At 48.8% G+C, this 19,360-nt stretch overlaps 8 protein-coding genes across 8 annotated transcripts in view; 4 read left to right on the forward strand and 4 right to left on the reverse strand.

Annotated features, from left to right (window-relative positions):
- Positions 1 to 1,041: 1,041 nt before the first annotated feature.
- On the reverse strand, positions 1,042 to 2,385 carry M430DRAFT_35513 (hypothetical protein). The gene is made up of 2 exons (XM_024866754.1): positions 2,005 to 2,385; positions 1,042 to 1,614 (listed from the first exon to the last, which is right to left on the reverse strand). Exons 1-2 carry the CDS (start codon positions 2,183 to 2,185, stop codon positions 1,139 to 1,141), a joined length of 657 nt encoding a protein of 218 aa, XP_024720400.1. The 5' UTR covers positions 2,186 to 2,385; the 3' UTR covers positions 1,042 to 1,138.
- Positions 2,386 to 2,720: 335 nt separating this feature from the next.
- On the reverse strand, positions 2,721 to 5,602 carry M430DRAFT_249944 (hypothetical protein). Its single transcript, XM_024865177.1, has 3 exons — positions 5,393 to 5,602; positions 3,764 to 4,707; positions 2,721 to 3,713 (listed from the first exon to the last, which is right to left on the reverse strand). Exons 1-3 carry the CDS (start codon positions 5,454 to 5,456, stop codon positions 2,985 to 2,987), a joined length of 1,737 nt encoding a protein of 578 aa, XP_024720401.1. The 5' UTR covers positions 5,457 to 5,602; the 3' UTR covers positions 2,721 to 2,984.
- A 3,157-nt stretch (positions 5,603 to 8,759) lies between these two features.
- On the forward strand, positions 8,760 to 10,352 carry M430DRAFT_19864 (hypothetical protein; the record flags this gene model as incomplete). The annotated part of the gene is made up of 4 exons (XM_024864170.1): positions 8,760 to 8,990; positions 9,043 to 9,740; positions 9,792 to 10,003; positions 10,084 to 10,352. The coding sequence occupies 4 exons, from the start codon at positions 8,760 to 8,762 to the stop codon at positions 10,350 to 10,352; spliced, it is 1,410 nt and encodes a 469-aa protein (XP_024720402.1).
- Positions 10,353 to 11,631: 1,279 nt separating this feature from the next.
- On the forward strand, positions 11,632 to 12,289 carry M430DRAFT_276710 (hypothetical protein; the record flags this gene model as incomplete). The annotated part of the gene is made up of 1 exon (XM_024865686.1): positions 11,632 to 12,289. A coding segment is annotated over one exon (451 nt), but the record flags the coding sequence as incomplete, so codon positions are not given.
- A 414-nt stretch (positions 12,290 to 12,703) lies between these two features.
- On the reverse strand, positions 12,704 to 16,216 carry M430DRAFT_141394 (hypothetical protein). The gene is made up of 3 exons (XM_024862709.1): positions 15,554 to 16,216; positions 13,383 to 15,503; positions 12,704 to 13,328 (listed from the first exon to the last, which is right to left on the reverse strand). The coding sequence occupies exons 1-3, from the start codon at positions 15,916 to 15,918 to the stop codon at positions 13,052 to 13,054; spliced, it is 2,763 nt and encodes a 920-aa protein (XP_024720404.1). The 5' UTR covers positions 15,919 to 16,216; the 3' UTR covers positions 12,704 to 13,051.
- Positions 16,217 to 16,552: 336 nt separating this feature from the next.
- On the forward strand, positions 16,553 to 17,127 carry M430DRAFT_42871 (hypothetical protein; the record flags this gene model as incomplete). The annotated part of the gene is made up of 2 exons (XM_024867587.1): positions 16,553 to 16,738; positions 16,954 to 17,127. Exons 1-2 carry the CDS (start codon positions 16,574 to 16,576, stop codon positions 17,125 to 17,127), a joined length of 339 nt encoding a protein of 112 aa, XP_024720405.1. The 5' UTR covers positions 16,553 to 16,573.
- A 71-nt stretch (positions 17,128 to 17,198) lies between these two features.
- Positions 17,199 to 18,468, reverse strand: M430DRAFT_35516 (hypothetical protein). The gene has a single exon (XM_024866755.1). The coding sequence runs from the start codon at positions 18,425 to 18,427 to the stop codon at positions 17,324 to 17,326; it is 1,104 nt and encodes a 367-aa protein (XP_024720406.1). The 5' UTR covers positions 18,428 to 18,468; the 3' UTR covers positions 17,199 to 17,323.
- A 532-nt stretch (positions 18,469 to 19,000) lies between these two features.
- Positions 19,001 to 19,360, forward strand: part of M430DRAFT_59295 (hypothetical protein) — a 2,215-nt gene continuing 1,855 nt past the window's right edge. The window contains exon 1 of the mRNA XM_024868787.1: positions 19,001 to 19,280. Coding sequence (XP_024720407.1) covers positions 19,223 to 19,280 — 58 coding nt within the window. The 5' untranslated portion in view covers positions 19,001 to 19,222. The remainder of the gene's footprint in view (positions 19,281 to 19,360) is intronic.

Consider the following 19,360-nt stretch of genomic DNA (forward strand, 5'->3'; position numbering starts at 1 on the left):
TTAAACCGCAAAAAAACACAAAAAATAAAAAACAAAGGACGATTGAACATCACACCTCCCTCGGGTGGGCTCGAACCACCAACCTCTCGATAGCCGATGAATGGTAATTACCTATTCATAACAGTCGAACGCGCTAGCCAATTGCGCCACGAGGGATTTTGATATGTGCGTCTGCCGTACCGCTTCTCAAAAATGCCCCCCTCAGCTTCTCTCCGGGCCCAAAAAAAAGGGGGGGAAATCCCGCTCTCTAAAAGGAAAAGAGACAACCCGAAGAAAAGAAAAAATAAAAAAAAAGAATAAAAGAATAAATAAACCCACTGGTGAAAGAAAGATCTCCCTCGGGTGGGCTCGAACCACCAACCTCTCGATTGCAAGTTGTTCTTTCTACTGCTTAACAGTCGAACGCGCTAGCCAATTGCGCCACGAGGGACTTGAGATACTCAGCTTGCCCATACCGATTCTCAAAACCCTCCTCCTCTCCTGACCTTTCCCTCCAAAAAAATTATAATTGCAACCCAAAACTCTGAACGACAAGAAAAGAAAAAAGAGAAGGGGTCAATTAAAGCAAATAAAAAAACAGTAAATAAATGATTGGGGAAGCAGACGAAACTACTCCCTCGGGTGGGCTCGAACCACCAACCTCTCGATTAACAGTCGAACGCGCTAGCCAATTGCGCCACGAGGGATGTTTGCTAATGGTGTGTTGGAAACTTTTTCGAGTGTTGCCGTATTACTGTTTGGGTTTGTGGGGGCTGAGATAGAGAAATTGGTTGGTTAGGTAGGGAGGAAAGTTGGGATTGGGAATGAAGGAAGGATTAATTGGGAAATGTGATATTGGAATTGAGCGACAGGATCTAAAAAGAAAAGATATAAAAGGAGAGGGGGAGGGAGTGGCCATGATAATGAATACTGGATGAATGAAGTGCAGTTTATTTCCATGATCTGAAGTCCAGGCTCATATCAAAGACCTTACTCACACTTTCATACACGTGACTGGCTCAGGGACGACATCAGCACTCAGCAGATACATATGTATTATATCTGCATGAACCGCTTACTCGAAGCACCATCTGTACATACAGTAAACAGAAGGATAAATCCCAACACCAACTACCCAACTATCAGCTCCCTAGCTACCTTACTCCAGCTTCTCAAAGGCCCTAACCACATACTCCCTCCCCCCAATCCCCACCTCCATCCCAGCCCTCCACCCCGCCTCCCCATCCAGCATCTCCCTCCCCAACATCTCAAAACTAAATAAATCCTTCACATCACCAATGCTATATCTTCCCCTCCACCTGCCCCCCTCCGCATCCCACTCCTCCCTCCTGGCCCCAAACCCCTCCTCTCCCTCCCCCAACGCCAAGAACCCGCCCGCAATCCGTCCCAGAAACGATTTCCCATCCACAGATTCCAGGATCCAGGCGTGTGGGGGCCCGGGGAGGGGAGGCAGCGTGTGCCAGATCTCTTCGTAGGCTGTGGGGATGTTGTTTTTGTGCGGGCAGGGCATGGTTCCGGTTTCGAGCGTGTCGCCGTTGGGCAGGGGAGTGAGCACTCCTTCATCCGGTGTGTTGCTGCCGTGGGAATCGAGCGTGTGTATCCAGCGGCATTTTACTGGGAGCGGTTAGTCGTGGAAGGGGGTGGGGAGGGGGGAGAGATAGATGGAGGAGATGGAAAGTTGGATGTGTATAGCATAAGGTAAGGGAGGAATATAGACAGAGATGCGCACTCGCGCTTGAGAGAGATTATGGAATAAATAGATCAAAACAAACCAAATCCAAACCAAATCCAAACCGAGCCTCCACATAGCAAACAAGAATATCCAAAACAAAAGGAGATAAATATGACTCCGAAAATCCAACCCATACCAAAACCCCTTTTCCAAGGCCAGGTTCACAATCCAATCCAACCCAAAACTGTCCCTCAGTTTCTCCTCAAACCCCAACAATATAAAAACAAATAAATACAAACCAAAAGAAAGGCGAAAAAAGAGGGTACACATACAAGGCTCCCTCCCCACCACCTCCCTCGTCCCCGCAAATCCCCACTCAATACTCCCATCCTCCTTCAACACCCTCAGATCCACGAAATACGCTCCCACCGTATACACCAACGTATCAGTCGGTTCCGACGCATCGTCTGGTAGCCAGCGGATACTGACCCGGGTCGAAATATCCGTCGCCATTATTTTGCTTGTTTGTTCTTCTTCTTGTTCTCGTAGTCTTGAAGTTTGGAGATGTGGGGGATGTGGCTGGGAACGCGGGAGTGGGATGAGATGAGATCAGAGGAGAAGAATATCAAATTAATAAAAACTTTTATTAATTACCCATTCAATCTTCCTTTTCCGATTTTTTGAAAGGCCCGTTTCTTTTCAAAAAATACTGAAATAAAATGAAATGAAATAAGAAGAAAGGGAAAAGAAAGAAAGAATCTCATCAAATTTCTAGATAGGAGATACGATGCACCGCCTGATGCGGTCATGGCGTGCAGCGAGGTTCTCGGCTATACCTTACTGATCTAGGTACGTAAAAGTGGATGAATCTCAGACACATAAGCTGGGAGATTGAAATGTTGAGGGATTCAAGATAAGGAAGATAGATTGATTCCCCGTTGGGTGAGAGTCGTGAGACAAGGTCAGGAGAAAAAGGAAAGGGGGTGTGTAAAGCACGTGAGTATGGTCATGTGATCTGTGTCAACTGGCTCTCTAGTTAAGGTACCTTGAGGTGGGTAAGTACTTTAATCTCATGTCATGTTCGTGTTACTTATAGATTGAACAACAGGACGAGTGGGTAGGAGGTTGGAAAGAGAGAGATATTCGTTGCTTTACTATACCTACCTTGCAGAAAGTTCTGAAAGAGCGGCGCAGAAGAGCGAGCGCTTCAGTAATAATAGCTTCACAAAAAAAAGGGATTAATCCACTACTCCAAAACAAACCAAAGGAGGTAAGAATCCCACCACAATCCTATTCCTCACCTCAAAACCAGCTAGGAGACACCCAGACCCCAAACCTCCCAACCATCAACAGCGATCTTCACCACCCCCGGCTCGCCCTTCCCAAATGGAACCCACTTTTGACCTTCATCTTCCTCGCTAGGGCATGTTCCATGCTCAAATATACACTCGTTCAAATCCTCCAAATATGCAATTCTCGTCTTCCCTGTCGGACTGGTTATGCTCTTCCAGTTGCGAGAGTCAACCCCAACCGGGAGACTTAGTTTCAACCTGGGGTCCAGCTCCACCTCTTCCTTTTGAAACCCATAAACCCTCTGCACTGGGAACAACTGAAAAGGTTGGATTCTGCACTCCTCGCTATTTGGGCCCTCTGGGCAAAGTGCGACAGGCCCTCTTATAGAACCGCAGATTATTGCCCCGACGATAAATCTTTGACGCTGCTCAGGGGCTTTGCTGTTTGAAGAAGGGCTTTGTCCATGACCGGAGATGATGAGAATTCGATAACCTGTCCAGCTACGAAAACCATCCACATCACTGCAGTTCATTGGACGGAGTGCCTGACTGAAGAAGAGCATAGTTTGCGAGAGGGGGTCCCAAGGGGAGAAGAAGGTACGAATCTGTGCTAGGCGGGGATAGGTGAGGATCCTGTCCGGGATCTGCGGAAGGAGCTGAGTCTCATAGTCTAGGTTGTGCAAAGGTCTGATGAAGGGCCTGAAGAGGTTCAAGAGGCCTTTATCTGGAGGATTTTCAAAGAGTGCGGGCTAAATAGCTATCAGGAATGTTTCAGGTCAGGAGAAAGGAGCGAACGTACCATAGTTCGAGCGACGACTGCGTCAAATGCTTCCCAAGTTAGAGAGTCTGCCGGATCTTCAACGAATGCAAAGCAAATCGCGTCCAAAGCTTCCTCAAGTGCCTCATTCTCCATGTACATTCGGTCTAGGTGACTGCTGAAGACTCCAAAAGTAGAAAGGAGCATTAATTTAACCCATTCCCTCCAGTCAGCTAGTTGAATCCACAGTCGGTTCAAAGATTTCTCATAAGTGGGTAACGCCTGTAGAACATTAAGAAAGCTATCGCGATATGGCCCATTGTTAGAAGTGCTCAACGGTCGTTTCCCTTTCTTGGACGCGACTATGGGTGGCTTCGGATACGTCTGGATCATGACATCCAGCAAATCAACTTCCCTCTCATCCTCATCATCCTGAATGACGACCTCTTCAGCGGCTGCCTTATATTCATCAGACCCCTTCACTAGACCCTCAGGAACCAGATCATAAGTGAAGTGAGGTACTGCAACCACCGTAAAGTTTGCAGTCTCTTCTTTACTGCCAACTTTGGCTTTCCTTCCTGGTCCTGCTTCACAGTCGGGAAGAGGGGTCGCTAGGAAACGAAACATTCGCCGTCGCTGATCTGCATGGCTTCCTGCTCGATATGTCAAGGCGCTTCCCATGTGAGGACCATACTGGCAAGGGCTGCTACAACCGGACCGGGAGCTCCACTCATATAATCCGGCCATGAGTATGGTGCCGCGGAGGAAAGGTCCAAATGAGATTCCACTGGGATCTGAAACCGGAAAGGGATACTCGGAGTAGTGGAGAAAGACTTGATATAAGAGTACTAGGCCGCGTTGGACGGCCGGTGCATAGATGCCGAACCGGTCAGAGAGAGTATCAACAAACTTGGACCTGGAGATATAAGGAACCGAGGCACCGGTAGGGATGGCAAGGCAGCCAAGGAGCGTGGGATTTGCGATAACTGAAGTCTCGCATTAGCATATATTTCCTTCCACTACTGACAATGCTCGAAGACCTTGCCTTGACGTTGGGTTTTACTCAACTCCTCATAGGCAGGCTGCAAATTCCAGATATCTTTCGCGCGTGATAGTATGTGCTCTGTGAATCTCTTCATGATTTTTTCTGGCCTCTTCTTCAGCTTCCTCTCAATCATTCTGGGATTCCACTGGAGGGCAGACTAACCCCGAGTCATCAGACCCTTGCTCATCAGCTTCTTACACTCTTTCCTCTTGTCTTCTCTATCCTTATCCTTAGGGAAGCTCCTGGACTCCATCGCCGCCACGAACTCTGACGGCGACGGCGCACAAGACATGAAGATAAGAAGATGGGGGAAAGAGGGGAGGACAATAAGAAAATGTAGAACTCTCCAAAAGACGAGCGAAGAACGAAGAAGAGAGAAGTGGTGGTATGATGAGCGATGCCTGCCAGTAGTACCTAAGAGATGGTAGCTAAGATGCTAATGTAATTGAAGTGGTTGGTGAAAGTAATCGGGAGGATTGCTTGATAATAAGTAGCAAACAATGGCTTTATAGACTTTTGTGAACTTAGAGAAGGGGTAGCGGGGGAGAACGAGACTTCCATATTCGATAGGCGGCTGATATTGCAACGACATGCCTTTTCTGCGGAAGAAGAACAAGAGACATCACCTCTTTTCTCCCTTTCTACAAGATTTCTGAACTCAGAAAAATCCCTGGATCCCAAACTCAACATGGAAATTTCCGGGCCCAGGGAGGAATTGATGGAAGCTCGCACATGTTGTATTGCTCGGGTGTCCACCCTCCTCAATGTGCATTCGACGATACAGACCCCAGATATAAACCTATTATATCTGCGACGGTAACGCTGCGAAGAAGAAGGATGAATTCCGAGGGCTGTTCGTTGTCGGGCCAAGTACGTAAAACCTTCGGTGTTGTTCTGGGGGCGTTTCGTATACTAATGTGGTGTAGGTTTGCAGAGCACCACCTCATTAGTCAGGGCCAGCAGCATTTCAGTAGGCAAATCTATCATGATTCGTTTCGCACTGTATATCGCGGTTGCAGGTAAGGTATCCAGCGTCTAGAATATCTACCATCAGCGTCATCGAATGGGGGGGGTAGGCGGGTGTCGACACGTACGTTACTCCGGTTAAGCCTGCTTGAGCCCTTGCCGCACTCTCCTGGATTCCATTGACCTTGAGATTGTGCGAAAGGGCATATTCAGCAGCTCGAGCAGCTTCGAATACCATGCTCTGTATGGAGGTTGTCGAAGAATCGCCGCTATCAGATACTCCGTACACAAGCCGCGCACAATCTTAGCGCCATTACACTCACAGGGTAACAGGCCCAATCATCCCATCTGTTCACACCTTGAGACAACGTACGCAACGTGACAGCTCCTCTTCTTATACTGAAGGTTTCTCATTCATCTTCAAAGATGGTTCCACACGGAACGAACAAAGTCTCCCAAAGGAGTGGGCTTACTGTATTACTACTAGCGGAGGGTGCGAGTACTGCAAGTGCAGCACAGTGCCCCGAAGGAAGAGAACAAGTGCTCTCTGAACCTTCCGCAAGTCTTACGGTCTCCTGTCCTTTCTTGCACTTATGGGGATCAAATAGAATTACTGTAGTACATCGAAAGAGAAGCAAATCGATACGCAGTGCTTTGCTTCCTGTCTTCGAAGTTAAGCGGACCACTTCTAGCAGTTTATGAAGCACATCTACATCACGTCCAATCTAAAGAAAATCCACGAGTCGAAGAGCTCGATTTCTCCGGATGCCAATCAAATCCTCCCCACCAAGCCGCCTCTTTCCTCCGCATCCGGCTCTCCGCTCTACCCCCACGATGTACGGAGTACAGTACTTCACACCTCTCATCAAATCACCGATGTTAATCGTTTTCCGTGGGTTTTGTTGCACGTCGCTCGGAGAAGGCAATGCGAGGGCAGAAAAGGTATTGGCCGAGCGTATCCCTTCGATGGAGCATTCCGGCCTGTGATGTTGATCAATCATCAATCCGTCCGCTCGTACTTCGTACCTCGGATGCCCGATACGAGGATCCGGCTTCTATTGGTTGACAATCTCCAGAATACTCGTTTTACGTTATTTTGGAGATATGAACAATTCCGAGGACTATGCTGGTACTCTATAACTTTCTCCGTCGACGGCTGCCAGGTCGAATGCCCCAGAATCTCCAGTTCGAAAGCAAGACGCGGCCCGACATATCGTCCATCATCTCACGCACATTTATGATTCCCGCCTCCATCAAAGATATCAAGCCTGTATGTCGAGAGTGATAATGATGATTTCTAAGTTTCGCAACCTTTGTGGAATGCCAAACGCGCGAGTGAACCACCTCCAGAACACTACCTGTTGTAGATTCTGGTCGGCCATATGAAGAGCAATAGAGCCCCTCTCTCGTATGGCCAAGCCAAGGCTTACAGAAGTAAAAGTCTAGGGACGTTTGCAGCAGGGCATTCTTATCCAAGGTGTTTTCCCAAGACACATGCTACCATTCCGATCGGTCATACGAGAGCAATACAGATTTATTCTCCGAGTAATATCACCCTTTCGGCCCTCGACGCAAGAGAGTCTGGCTCCTCGACACAGCCGCGACACTGAAAACTGGAGAAATCACAACTGAAAGAAAATCAGCAATACAATCGACGATTTGAATTTGCCTATAAACGGTGGCTGTTTCCCACTTTTCTGTGCCGCTTGAGGACAGCTAGACCGCAGATACGACTCGCTATGCAAGGAGTGCAGTAGTCATAGCAGCCCGCCTACAGCCGCCAAAATGCATGGCTCAGGCACAGGCAGGAGTCATTCCCTCGGCCGTTGTTGACTATCCCGAGTACGTAGTGTACGAAAGGATCAGGAAGAAAGGATTCGCAAGTCGCTTAACGTTGCAGTCCTCGTGCTTTTAAGTCCAGAGACGCAATAAGCTGTTTCGTTTGACGCGGTGCAGCACATGATGTGAAAAAGGCCATGAAGTTGAAAAGAGTATGAAGTAGAAGATGAATATGAAATCCAGAGAATCTTGTCCTATGAGAGGATTCGAGGATAATCGGAGGCGAGGATCTCCCTGAGAGCCGCTGATTGGTCACGGTAGATTCTCCTATTGGGCGGCTCGAGACCCTACCCCAATAAAGCAATCTCAGGGAAAAGGATTCTGAATCTCTACCATTTCCCCTTTCGTCCCCGCCTTCTTCCATGCAGACTGCAGTCAGCCTGCATCGAAGCACGCGTGGTGTTCTAGAAGCCTTCCTTTTCTATCCACATTGCTCTCTTCTCTGCCACGTAGTGGAAGCGTGCTATGCTACGCAGAATCTTTTGTTCCTGCAGATATCTACATTATTGAGTAAAGTTGTGACTTCGTGTCCCCGAGTGTTATACCCCGTGAGTTGCCAGTGCAGGGATTTGAGTCCACCTCATTCTCAGACTTGGAGGGACTTCGGTTGTGAAGATTTTGGATATTATTCTGAGACGCAACCATAGCCTGTCTTGAGAGAGAGCGAAAGCATGATGGAGTTTCTGCCTTACCAATCTCATCAAAATCATCGTCAAGTAGACCACTTGACGAGCTTGTCAAGATGTTCAGATCTGTCAAAGGATCCCAAGCTTACTTTGTGGGGATCGCTAACCAAGAGCCCTTGTAACCCACGTTTTTCTCACCCCCGAGGCGGCCAATAAACAAGGATTCAAATTGAACACGGCTTGCCTTGCTAACATATGCATGAAGCTGTGATATCCATTTCTCGCCAAGGGAAATGTACGGAAAGGAAAGAGCGGGCTCAAATCCTTTTCTGTATATAATGAGTAGCTCTGCCTACTATCAACACTCAAGTCCCTTGAAACAGGAGGTGTAGGACTCTCTCATCGCTTCTCTATACTATATTTCTTTCCCAGGATGTTGTTCTCGAGGTCGTCTTTATTAGCCTCTCTGGCAGTGTGCACTTTGGTTCATGCAAACCAATCAGTCACAACTGCTGATGTTGCGTCCATCACCTCTTTGAAGAAAGGGACCTTTGGTACCACGATGGGGTCAACTTGCGCCTGTAACATTTTGTCGTTTCTATTCAGAGATAATGTTCTACATCCCGGTTCAGCTGAATACAACACCCAAGCTACCGCCTACTTCGACCTCAGAGAGGACCTTTCTCCAAAGTGTGTTTTTGTTCCAACCTCCGAGAACGATCTCGCGAAGGGCGTTGTCACTCTCGATATCTGCCAATCTCAATTCGCAATTCGAGGAGGTGGCCATATGCCGGTTTGTCAACCTGGGTCTTCCATTTAACAAGATACTAATCCTGCTATTTCAGGTTCCTGGTGCAGCAAATACCGATGGAGGTGTCTTAATTGCGTTGAGCGCTTTCACAAACATCACCATAGCTGCTGATCACAAGAGCGTCCAAGCTGGACCTGCTCTAAACTGGTATGACTTATACTCAGCTCTTGAACCGTATGGTCTCATTGCGATTGGTGGGCGCCTCAAAACCATAGGTATTGCGGGCTTGTCGATCGGGGGAGGTATCTCTTACTTCAGTGCTAAGTATGGGTTTGCCATGGACAATATCATTGCGTATGATGTTGTACTTGCTAGTGGCCAAGTCGTGACTGCAACGGCAACAAGCCACTCCGATTTATTTTGGGCGCTGAAAGGAGGCGGAAGCAACTTCGGGATTGTGACCAAGTTCACCTTCGCCACGTATGAGGCTCCTTTGGTCAGCACCATGATCGGTTATTTCGGGGAGCCCACTGTTCCTGAGTTCATCCAAGCAGTTTACGACCTTGCCATTTACCAGGACCAAGTCGACACTGGGGCAGGTGGGGTCTTTTATGTAGGCTATGCTGCAGCCACTGGGATGCAACCACTAACTCTGGCTGCTCAAATCGGCAATGAGACCAAACCTGCTGTGTTTGAGAACTTCACTGCCATCCCCAGCGAGTTTTCCTCCTATAATGTTATGACTCTGGCTCAATGGACCGGCTCTCTCGACACACCCTTTCAAGCCTCCAGGTAAGCTTTTAACCACAATAAGAACTTGATCTGGGTGCTGATCAAATGCAGGAATCTCTTTGGCGCGCACAGTATCGTCGCCGACAATGAAACCATGCAATCTATGTATGCAGCGTACAAGATCGCAACTGCTGAAATGGCCGATGTCCCAGGCTTCATCGCGGAGCTTCTTTTCCAACCAATCCCCAAGAGCGCCAACACCATTGCCGCAACTAACGGAATCGGTAACACCTGGGGAATGGACGACAGCAAAGCCTATATCTGTGCGTAATCCTCCAGCATCATCAATTCTCATTCCCCTCAAAACCAATCTATATGAATGACAGCTAACGCCGATTGGCAGACTGGGGCGTCTTCACAGCATGGTCCAACGCCGCAGACGACGAGAAAGTGAAAACCTGGTCCGAGAATTTCGTGGAGCAGCTCCACGCCGCCAACGTGGCTGCCGGCACGGCCATCGATTTCATGTACTTGAACGATTGTAGCGATGACCAGAAACCGTTTACTGGGCTGCCGCCGGCGAACCTGGCGAAGCTGAAGGCTATCCGTGCCAAGTATGACCCGACGCTTGTTTTTAAGAGGTTGAGCACTGGTGGATATAAGCTGGATTGAGTGGAGTGCTCACAGATATCAAATCTGGGATGGAAAGAGGGAGCGTATACATGTCTCAAACCTCATAGTAATGCCAGGCGTCGTGGAGGTTATACTTACGTAGTTTAATATTCGGTAATACGAATATAAGAAAGGAAACATACCTCTTAGATATTGTCGCTCACGCATCTTCTCTCTTTTGTTTCATCCCTCTGTCTAGCCTCCTTAATATATCTCATTACCCAGTCGGTAAAAGTTCCAAAATTTCCAGGTTTTCCAATACTAGAAGCATGCAGATAGCTCGCACCGACTAAGACCAGCAAAGTTGTTACAGTACGTGTATGAGGCGCAGCTAATAATGATAATTCTGGGACTCTTTGCGGCTCTCCTGAGATCAGCAGACCAAAATGGCTAATCCAAGGCTTAGACACGAGGATTGATATCCTGTCTTCCTTATTTCTCCATCAGATTGAGGATAGATCATATTGAACACAAAAATCTATCTTATTCCAACGGAATATATGTTGAGGGTATGGTATGCAGATGTCGAGGAGGATAGAGAAGATGAGGTTGATCTGGAATCTGGATAACTGCATATTAGAGATAACGAACTGTACCTAGTTAAAGTAAATGTATATCCGGACTGATCAATACTTGAGACTTACCATGGTTGGTTGCAAATGTAAGCATTCTGAATATCGCAATATCATCATTCACATCAGTCTCACGGAGCTGCATACGATGACACCTGGTAGAACTTCGAATATTAGGTCTGGAAAAGGGGTAAGAGGCTTTCCAACTATTATGCTGTGTCGGAGAGAAGCATGCCAATGCACAACTGCTTGCTTGTGTCCAGCGTAACATGATCTGGAGCTACAGACCTCGTTTTCAGGCTTCATATCCCCATGGCCTTCCAATGCTGGAAACTTCTGGCCAGACAGAGGTTTCTGACTCACCTTGCTCCCCCTCTCGCCACTTGGTATGAGCTCCTGCAACAATCGACAAAGGAATCAAGGGGTCCGACTCGAGTCTACATGCAGAGAACAAACACCACAATGGCATTATGAAAGCCTGAAAAGGTGTCTCTGAACAGACTCGGTGCTGGGTGAAAGGTTGGGGAGTACTATCCCTTTATCTCCATTGTCCTGACAACATTTTCGAGTAAAGGGGGTTGAGCTCAGGGGGTTGGTGAAGGCCCAGAAGGAGACGCGGGGTCTGAGAACAACCATTTCTCCAGAGTATTTATAGGAGAGGTCTTCTCCCCTATAATTCTCGGAACATGATCAACACAATACACATTCTACAACACAAATATCAAGTCAACACAACATCCAACAATCTCTCAAGCCCTACACAAGCACCACAAACAGTCCACAACATGGCGAACACACGATCCAAACCACCGGCTGCAGGCCAGCCCACTCACCAAGCCACAGGCTACCACACCAAAGAATACCTTGAGCTCGAAGCATTATTTGCCCATCTCGACACGGGACAGGATGATGATGACATCCCGGACTCAGAACCCATCTCGTCATCAAGCCACACCGAGGAACCACAGCCATCCCAACGACAACAAAAGACCGCCAAAAGAAAAGAGAGGCGGCACGCGGCAGAGACGTGCACCGCTTGGTTTCACCACTCCCGGAATCCAGACGCGCAGCTTAATAAGCAGAAACGACTTGTCCGCGCAGAGGAGCGTAGCATGGGCACGTCGCGCACTGAACGCTGGTCTTGAGGATGAGAGGTAAGAGTGCTGAGTTTGGGAATGTCTGACTGAACTGCTGGTCTCGGTTCGCTGCAGCTTGACCTTGTGTACCTACTATACGGTACGAGATTGACGGTAAGAAGATCTGGAAATGTCTTGGAGTAATCTGCTGATGGTATCTAGATGCTATCGATACCCCCCTTTCCTTTTACGGATTTCCTTGATTCCGCGTCAGAAAATATATAAAACCAAAAAAAAAGATGAAAACGAGAAAAACAAAAAAACAAGCAAACAACGGAAATCATATACCAGGGAAAGAATTTACTCTAGGAGGCATTTTGGAATTTTCAACAAGAGGGATGATTTGGAATACAATCATTTAAACCAGAAAAAAGAAGAGAAAAAGGAGAAAAAAAAGGGGGGGGGGGGCTCTGGGAAGGCGGAAGAAGGGCGGGCGGCATCATAAGGAACTCAGGTTTTTCACCCGGAGGGGTTTTCCTGAGGACTTTGGATTCATATATAGGTTTTTCAGTGGCCGCTGTGAAGCTGCTTTCCTGTATATAGCGCAGAAGTCCCGCATGGCCACTGGCCGGGACGGCGTATGAGCAAATAACAATCCCAATCACAAACATACCCGTCTTAAACGCCCGTAAAAATAAAATGAGGGCATTTCTCAAACTACAATCCCGAAACCCTGGACTTCCGTCCTATGATGAATGCCCGTATATATTATGTCTACTATTATGCAATGACCGTAGAGGAGCATACCTATCCAACTCCGTATCCTGTGCGTACTTACCTATATGCCATGCGTATAACCAGTCTCTATGCCGCTCTCTACGTACAATCTCCCATGGTCTTTTCGTATAACCAAATAAACAGCATGCAAGTTCGTATTCCTTGTTTCCAGTTTCCAACAACAACACAGCGCCACATCGAGATATTCTTCTACCGCACAACGTTCAACGCCTCCTGCAGCGGCTCCAGAACACTTCTTCGGCTTCGCCTCACGTTACACGATCCTATACAGCGCCCTAGCAATGAAAAAGCATGCAAATCCAAACACTAACAATCCGCCAGTAATGCAGCAGAACCACGTCAAATCGCCCTCATACTCCTGACCTGGGACCCAAACGTTCATTCCCCAGAGCCCGGTGATGATGTTCATAGGCAGTACTATGGTACCGAGGACGGTGAGTTTGCCCAGTACATCGGCCGTTTGCTCTTGCCGCTCATTCATGCGGATATTGATTTGTGCAAGGTAATTGGCGTGGGAGCGTGCTAGTATCCTGTCATGGAGTTAATTAAAGACAGCGCAAACAGATGGCAGGGCGGGTACTTACTTTTCATAGTGAGATAAGTTTCCAGTCATTGTCACAATGTGATCTTGGATATCTCCCAGGTAAAGCCCAATCTCGGAGCGTGGGGCGACTTCCCAGTGCTCATTGCAGCGCTTTGCGAAACCCTTGATTACATCGGCCTTGTTGCCCAATAGTCTATACAGACCCATCACTTTCTTCCTACAATCGCCGACCCGTCGAAGCATATCACCGCCACTTTCACCTGAAGTTCCATCTCCGGCTTCTGATCTCTTCTCGTCTTCATTGCGCATCTTCCCGTATTCGGGAGCTGCTGGGGAATGGAGTCTCAGAATCGCATCGTCAATATCATCAACCTCGTCCTCGATAGTATGGATCAAAGGGGCAAAGGCATCGGTAATATCATCAACAATGGCATATGATATCCAATCCGAGCTCAAGATCAGATAATCTTTCAACTGTCGAATTCTCCTTCGAACGTTGGCAGGATGCGGTGTCATTGCGAAATGAAAGCTGATGACCCCCTCTCGGAAAACAACAACATACACGTTGACAGGTTCCAAGAAATTTTCATTGTTTATGTCTTGTTCGAAAGACCGGTAGTTGACGAAGTAGTAATTCCGGAATAACTCGACTTTCTCGCGTGCCTCCTGCATCATGATATCCTCAGCGGTCAAGGGATGGATGCCAAATGTTTTGGAGAGGACCTTCATTTCATCATCCGTAGGAGAAAGGACATCCAGCCACCATGTTGGGCGTTCGCCATAGGATTTGGACTTTTCCTTTGATATATTGATGTTGGGTTCAGGGCTGGGCAGCTTCTCGGGGGGCAACTTCTCGGGCTCCGGAGACTTCACACCGCCATTTGGAATATCCATACTTGCTACGCCCCGGGAACTTTTCCTCTCGCCGCCTGCTACCGATGTTGAACGTTTGGACGATGTTGACTGTTTGGAATCATTGCTTAGTACTTGCCCAAGACGTCTCGAGTCCCGCCTTGGATCATCAACCAATGTGGTCTGGCGGGTTACGGTTGACTCGCCATTCGTTCCGCGGTTGTGGAGGATATGGGAATCATCTCGAGAAAGAGGATATCCTTCCTCTTCGTCGCTCGACTCAGAATCACTCAATAACGGAGGATCCGGTATAAAAAGCTCCCTAAAACTGCCCCCCGGTTGAACTAGTTCCGATATCGTCTGGCTATGGATCGTACTCGGAAATTCCTCGTTGAAATATGTAAATCTGTATGGGGAATCGTCCTCGGCGCGATGCCAGCCTTTGTGAATTGGTCTCAATCGTCCTCCAATCAACTTAGGCTCAGTGATTCTCTTGACCCGACGTTCCTCACTTCTCCCCTCTTTTTCAAATCTACTCCATTCATCCAATATAGATAGATCTGGCCACTTGCCCCTCCTTCGTCTTATTCCGTTCTCTCTTTTGTAAGCAATGCCTTCCCGTTGAGCTGCCTCGTCATCTGCCAGCTCCGACATCCCTTCAACTGGAAAGCAGACATCCTCTTCGGCCGATACAGCAATTGTATGCCTCCGCCCATCGTATCCAGGTTCCCTCTTAGGTGATCCTGGTCGCGAAGAATCAATTGCCTGTTCACTTATGTGGTCGCGTGCGCGCCGAGGCGACCCCAATGGAGATTCAAGGTGGTCTCGTGTCAACATATCTCCAAAATTAATATCGCGCTTCGATGAGCCGAGCACGGGGCTGCCAGGTACCGATGGTGGACAATTGACATTGTATTCTTCACTATGCTGTTGATAAATTGGAGTCTGCGCATCGAATATCGTTTTCTTTCTGCTATCGGATGACGACTTGCTGGATGCCCGTCTATTATTAGTTGAGCTGTGCCGGGACAATTTCGACGGCTCTCCACTGTATGTACGATGCCCCGTAAAAGTAGCCGCAGGACTTTTCGATCTGGACGAAGATGAGATCAGTGGTGCTCTCTCATCTATCACTTCGTCTTCCCCATCGCTTTCCTCCTTGCCAGTCCTTGGTCGGCGACCGACAGTATCGGCGGATTTGAAAGGAGTCTGATATTGAGGTCTGTAAGAAGAAGGGGATTTGTATTGATGCTGGTCAAAGACACCACCCATTGTTGAAGACCTTCGAGGCCTCATGCTTTGCTGCTCTCTACCAAAACCAATTAGCTATATTCCTGAATCAATTCCATCGCAACCAACCTGTGATCCAGAAGTGACTCGCTCTCGAGACTAGTGTTGCTCAAATTGCGTCCTTGAAGCCCGTAAAAGCTCGCCCTTGCAGCGCTCTGAGAATGCCCCCCCGGCCGGGTCTGTGGTGTTTCCGGCATGCCCGATCCATCCTCAGTGGACGCAGCGAAAGACGGCTTTCTTGCGCGTTTCTTCCTCCCGCCCCTGTGATTTCTCTTCTTCTTTGGGAAGGTTTGCGAAGAAGCCTCCGGTTCCAGAGATACAGCCGATGCACCGCCATCGGGCTGGGTTGTTTGCAGAGCTGTAGGCTCTGGTCGTCGAGGGGGTGTATCCGGCGGGGACTGTTTCGCCATTCGAGGTGGAGCTGACGCCGACATGTTGGCGGTCAGATTAGGATTTGCGCTTTATTTTATCTTTGTCGGCCTCTATCGCCGGTAACGTAATACCTCAGTACCAATTGATGAGTTGAGAGGACATATGAAGCTGTCTCCCGCGTCCTTATCTCTGCGGGGGCGAGGCCAGAGCTCCAAAGGCCGGGATCAGGTAAACTCGGTAGTACAACACCCATCACCTAGTGGATTCAATATAGATGTGACCGCAATCAATTCGGAAATCAAAAGATATTTGGAGAATATCGCTATTATGGATGGAAAGGAAGACGCGCTCGTGTTGGTGTTATGTGAAGGGAGTGGAACAATTCGCATGTCGTTGGCGCTGAGCTCATGATTGGCCAGTGCCAAGCGCCGCTCGCCGCTCACGTGCCAGATTGCCCATTTAGGTAAGTTTTTGGATTTTCACTCAGTACCTCGGGCGTTGGAACTGCGGCACGAATGGAGTAGACTGATCAATAATAGAAAGAATAGAAAGATAACAAGTAGTACAAAGCACTTGATTAGTAGCAAGTTGAGAGTTTGAGGCTCTGCTCTGTAGAACCGTATCAGTAGGCAGGATGAGTAAGCGATCACCTCCAAAAGAGGCAAATGGATACTCGACCACCAGCAACTGAAGTATATCAGTCCTCAACCTGGCCCAATGGCACCTCCAAGCCAACTCGCGATCGCGACCTCTTCCGTTCAGCGACTGGTGAAGGAAGAAGCATCCTATCACAAGGAACTCACACAGCAACAAGCGCGTCTTGAAAAGCTGTTGGCCAGCACAGGTGAAGAAGAGAATGCCGAGTACCAGTTGAAGCAGGAGGTAAGTCTGAGCTTTCATTGTCGCCCTTCCCCCTCCACATGCCATTACCTAGGCCAGTCTCCGGATTCCCGTATGGCATGGCCTTCGCAATGTCCCGTAACAGGCCTGCTAGCTACCCCACATCGACATCGGGGCTTCGTATCGCCATACCAGACCAGGCTCCTATCTTCTATCTCTTGCTCCCTGAGCAGAGTCGGCTAACATTCCCACCAAAGCGCGCTGCAATCGAGGAGACAAAAGCCGTGTTCCCACCCCTGCGACAGCGGATTACCGACGCGCTCCAGAAACTCGAAGACCAACTCGAACTTGGACAGGAGAGAGGGGCAAGCGAAGAGGAGATTGCGAAGGCCAAGGAGGTGATCCAGCAGGCGAAGGCTGCTGCCAACTAGACATGAACTACAGTGCATTGAAGTAATGCGAAGGTTCGGGCCCACGGTTGGAAGGGAAGGGCAAAATGTCTGATGCGGGGTGGAATTCTCATGCGGCGGGGAAATCATAATGGTGTTCATCAGGTATGGTGGGTAAAGGGAGGGTATCATTTTGCTATGGTACAAATGGCTCATGTGGCTCTTGCAAGTAAATGAACTACGTGGTGTCCATCTTATCTTCAGCCTCGCCCTGGACTGCTGCTGGGCCCTCTTCGACTGGTTCCTCGATTATCACCTGTGGTGTTCCACCCTCAGTTTGTGGCTCCGTAGCTTCGGCCATCGGTGTGTCAACCACAATATCAGACTCGGCAACTTTCCCAGCATCTCCCATTGTAGAATCCTCTCCCTCTTCATGCTCCTCCATCCGCCTCTCCGACACAGAGGGGGACGGCGCCCGGCTGTTTGCCCTACTTCCCGGCCTGGATAACGACCCAGAAGCCATTGGTCTGGGTTTCAAGCCAGTGTTATCACTGTTCTCAGTCGGTCCATCTGGCCTAGGGGTAGCGTTCCCACTCAGACTACTGTGCCTCGGCGTCTGACCACCCCTAGATCCCTCGCCAACCTCGCCATCCTCCTCGCCACCGTCCATGCCCTCCCTCCTTTCTACTTCTTCCTTCTCATCCCTGATCAATCTCCGTAGTTGCATGCCCTCCTCCACAATCCTACCGAACTGCTCCCGTCTCTCCTTCCATGTCTCGCTATATGCGCGACTTTCCCTCTCCAACTCCCGGCATTCCTCCTCCAGCTTCCTCAGATTAATCTCCTGATCTTCCCTCGGTCTCAGCAGTTTATTATTTGTGATCTTCTCAGCCAGCTTATCGAATTTCTTCCTCTGCTCCAACGTCGCCCTCGCTCCTTCAAGTTGAATCCTCAATTGCGCCGTGCTATCCCTGACCGCCTGGGCCGTCTCCTGAATCCGTTGCTTGTCCGCTCTGTACCGCTCTCTTTCCCGCTCATTACTATTCCTTAGAAATTGAATGCGCGCAATGCTTGAATCAAAAGCTGCGAAATCGAGTAGCACATCTTCGCGGAACTGACGGCGCTCATCAAGCTGTTTCTGTCGCTCACTCTCTTGCAGGGCGGCAGCTTCGTCTGCGTTGTCTGGAGGTGGTGTTGGGAGCTTGCTAGGTGTTGAGACAAGGGAACCGGGGGTGAGGAGTCTTTTCGTGATTCGCTTGAAGGGCTTCTCTTCGACGTTCAGGAGACGCGATTTATGAAGCTCATCTTCTTCGCGCTGATCTAGAAACTGGAATGAAGCCATTGGGGATGCGGGGCGTTTATGTGAGGGATTGATGCTGAGGCAGATAAAGTTCGACGTCGCGTTCAAGTTCGCGAAATTCCCAGCTTGAGGCGACAGATCACGTGCAAAGTCAAGCGAGACATGCCCCTGAACCCCTTTCCTGAAGCAAGACGTCCAAGTCAACATTATGTAGAAGCGCATACTCTGGGATTACAGTAGTATCTCTGCTGGACCCGGGTATATTCTAAAGTAGGGCTTCAAAACACTCTCCAACTATAAAGTGAGTTCGCTCTCTACGCAGCATAGTCGAGTCAGTTCAAGAAGTTTGATTATGAAAGCTCCTGAAAACGGGCAGTCACTAAGGTATATTGCCCATGTTTGCATAAGTATATTCAATAAGTGGTTAGATGCATTTTTATCTAAACGTCCGCTATATATTGCTTTTTGTTGAGTGCAATGAGTGCAGTGAGGTAAAGACTGGAGCCGCCGGCTAAGAATAGAGGCGGCCGCTAGCGCGTACCCTTACCCCATGGCTGGGGATCAATTCACTTGACTTTCCATTCCTTCGTTTCCATTGTTCAAAAGCCATGTCTTCCCCTCTATAATTGCAATCTTCTGTCTCTGTCTCTTCAGTGGATTGCTACACCTGCTACGCAGCCAGCTTGTGCGATCCACACAATTTATTCTTAACAGCGAGGAGAGAGAGCCCAACCGTCAATTCTTACCCTCACGCCTACGGCGATACAAAGCCTATTATCATTTTCAGATTGATTTCTTCATACTTGAGCTTGTCTCCTTTATAAGCAAAGGCCTGCCATGCCTGCACCGTCGCTCGTCGACTCTTGCACGAAGGCTTGCATCAAAAACATCCGCAGTACGTCACACTCTCCTACCTTGTGCTCTTTGGCCTCTCTCGCGCGCCTCCCTCGCGCGCCCCCCCCCCCNCCCCTCTCC

The sequence above is a fragment of the Amorphotheca resinae genome, assembly GCF_003019875.1.
Source record: "Amorphotheca resinae ATCC 22711 unplaced genomic scaffold M430scaffold_7, whole genome shotgun sequence".
NCBI lineage: Eukaryota > Fungi > Ascomycota > Leotiomycetes > Helotiales > Amorphothecaceae > Amorphotheca > Amorphotheca resinae.

Bases quoted from the DNA above. Each gene is read 5' to 3' on its own strand.
- M430DRAFT_35513 (XM_024866754.1), bottom strand. From the start codon at position 2,185: ATGGCGACGGATATTTCGACCCGGGTCAGTATCCGCTGGCTACCAGAC. The intron at 1,615-2,004 runs GTATGTGTACCC...AACCGCTCCCAG, and splicing joins GGTGGTGGGGAGGGAGCCTT to TAAAATGCCGCTGGATACAC.
- M430DRAFT_249944 (XM_024865177.1), bottom strand. From the start codon at position 5,456: ATGTTGAGTTTGGGATCCAGGGATTTTTCTGAGTTCAGAAATCTTGTA. The intron at 4,708-5,392 runs GTGATGTCTCTT...GCGAGACTTCAG, and splicing joins TGTAGAAAGGGAGAAAAGAG to TTATCGCAAATCCCACGCTC. The intron at 3,714-3,763 runs GTACGTTCGCTC...ATAGCTATTTAG, and splicing joins CAGTCGTCGCTCGAACTATG to CCCGCACTCTTTGAAAATCC.
- M430DRAFT_141394 (XM_024862709.1), bottom strand. From the start codon at position 15,918: ATGTCGGCGTCAGCTCCACCTCGAATGGCGAAACAGTCCCCGCCGGAT. The intron at 15,504-15,553 runs GTTGGTTGCGAT...TGGTTTTGGTAG, and splicing joins GAGTCACTTCTGGATCACAG to AGAGCAGCAAAGCATGAGGC. The intron at 13,329-13,382 runs GTAAGTACCCGC...ACTCCATGACAG, and splicing joins AACTTATCTCACTATGAAAA to GATACTAGCACGCTCCCACG.
- M430DRAFT_35516 (XM_024866755.1), bottom strand. From the start codon at position 18,427: ATGGCTTCATTCCAGTTTCTAGATCAGCGCGAAGAAGATGAGCTTCAT.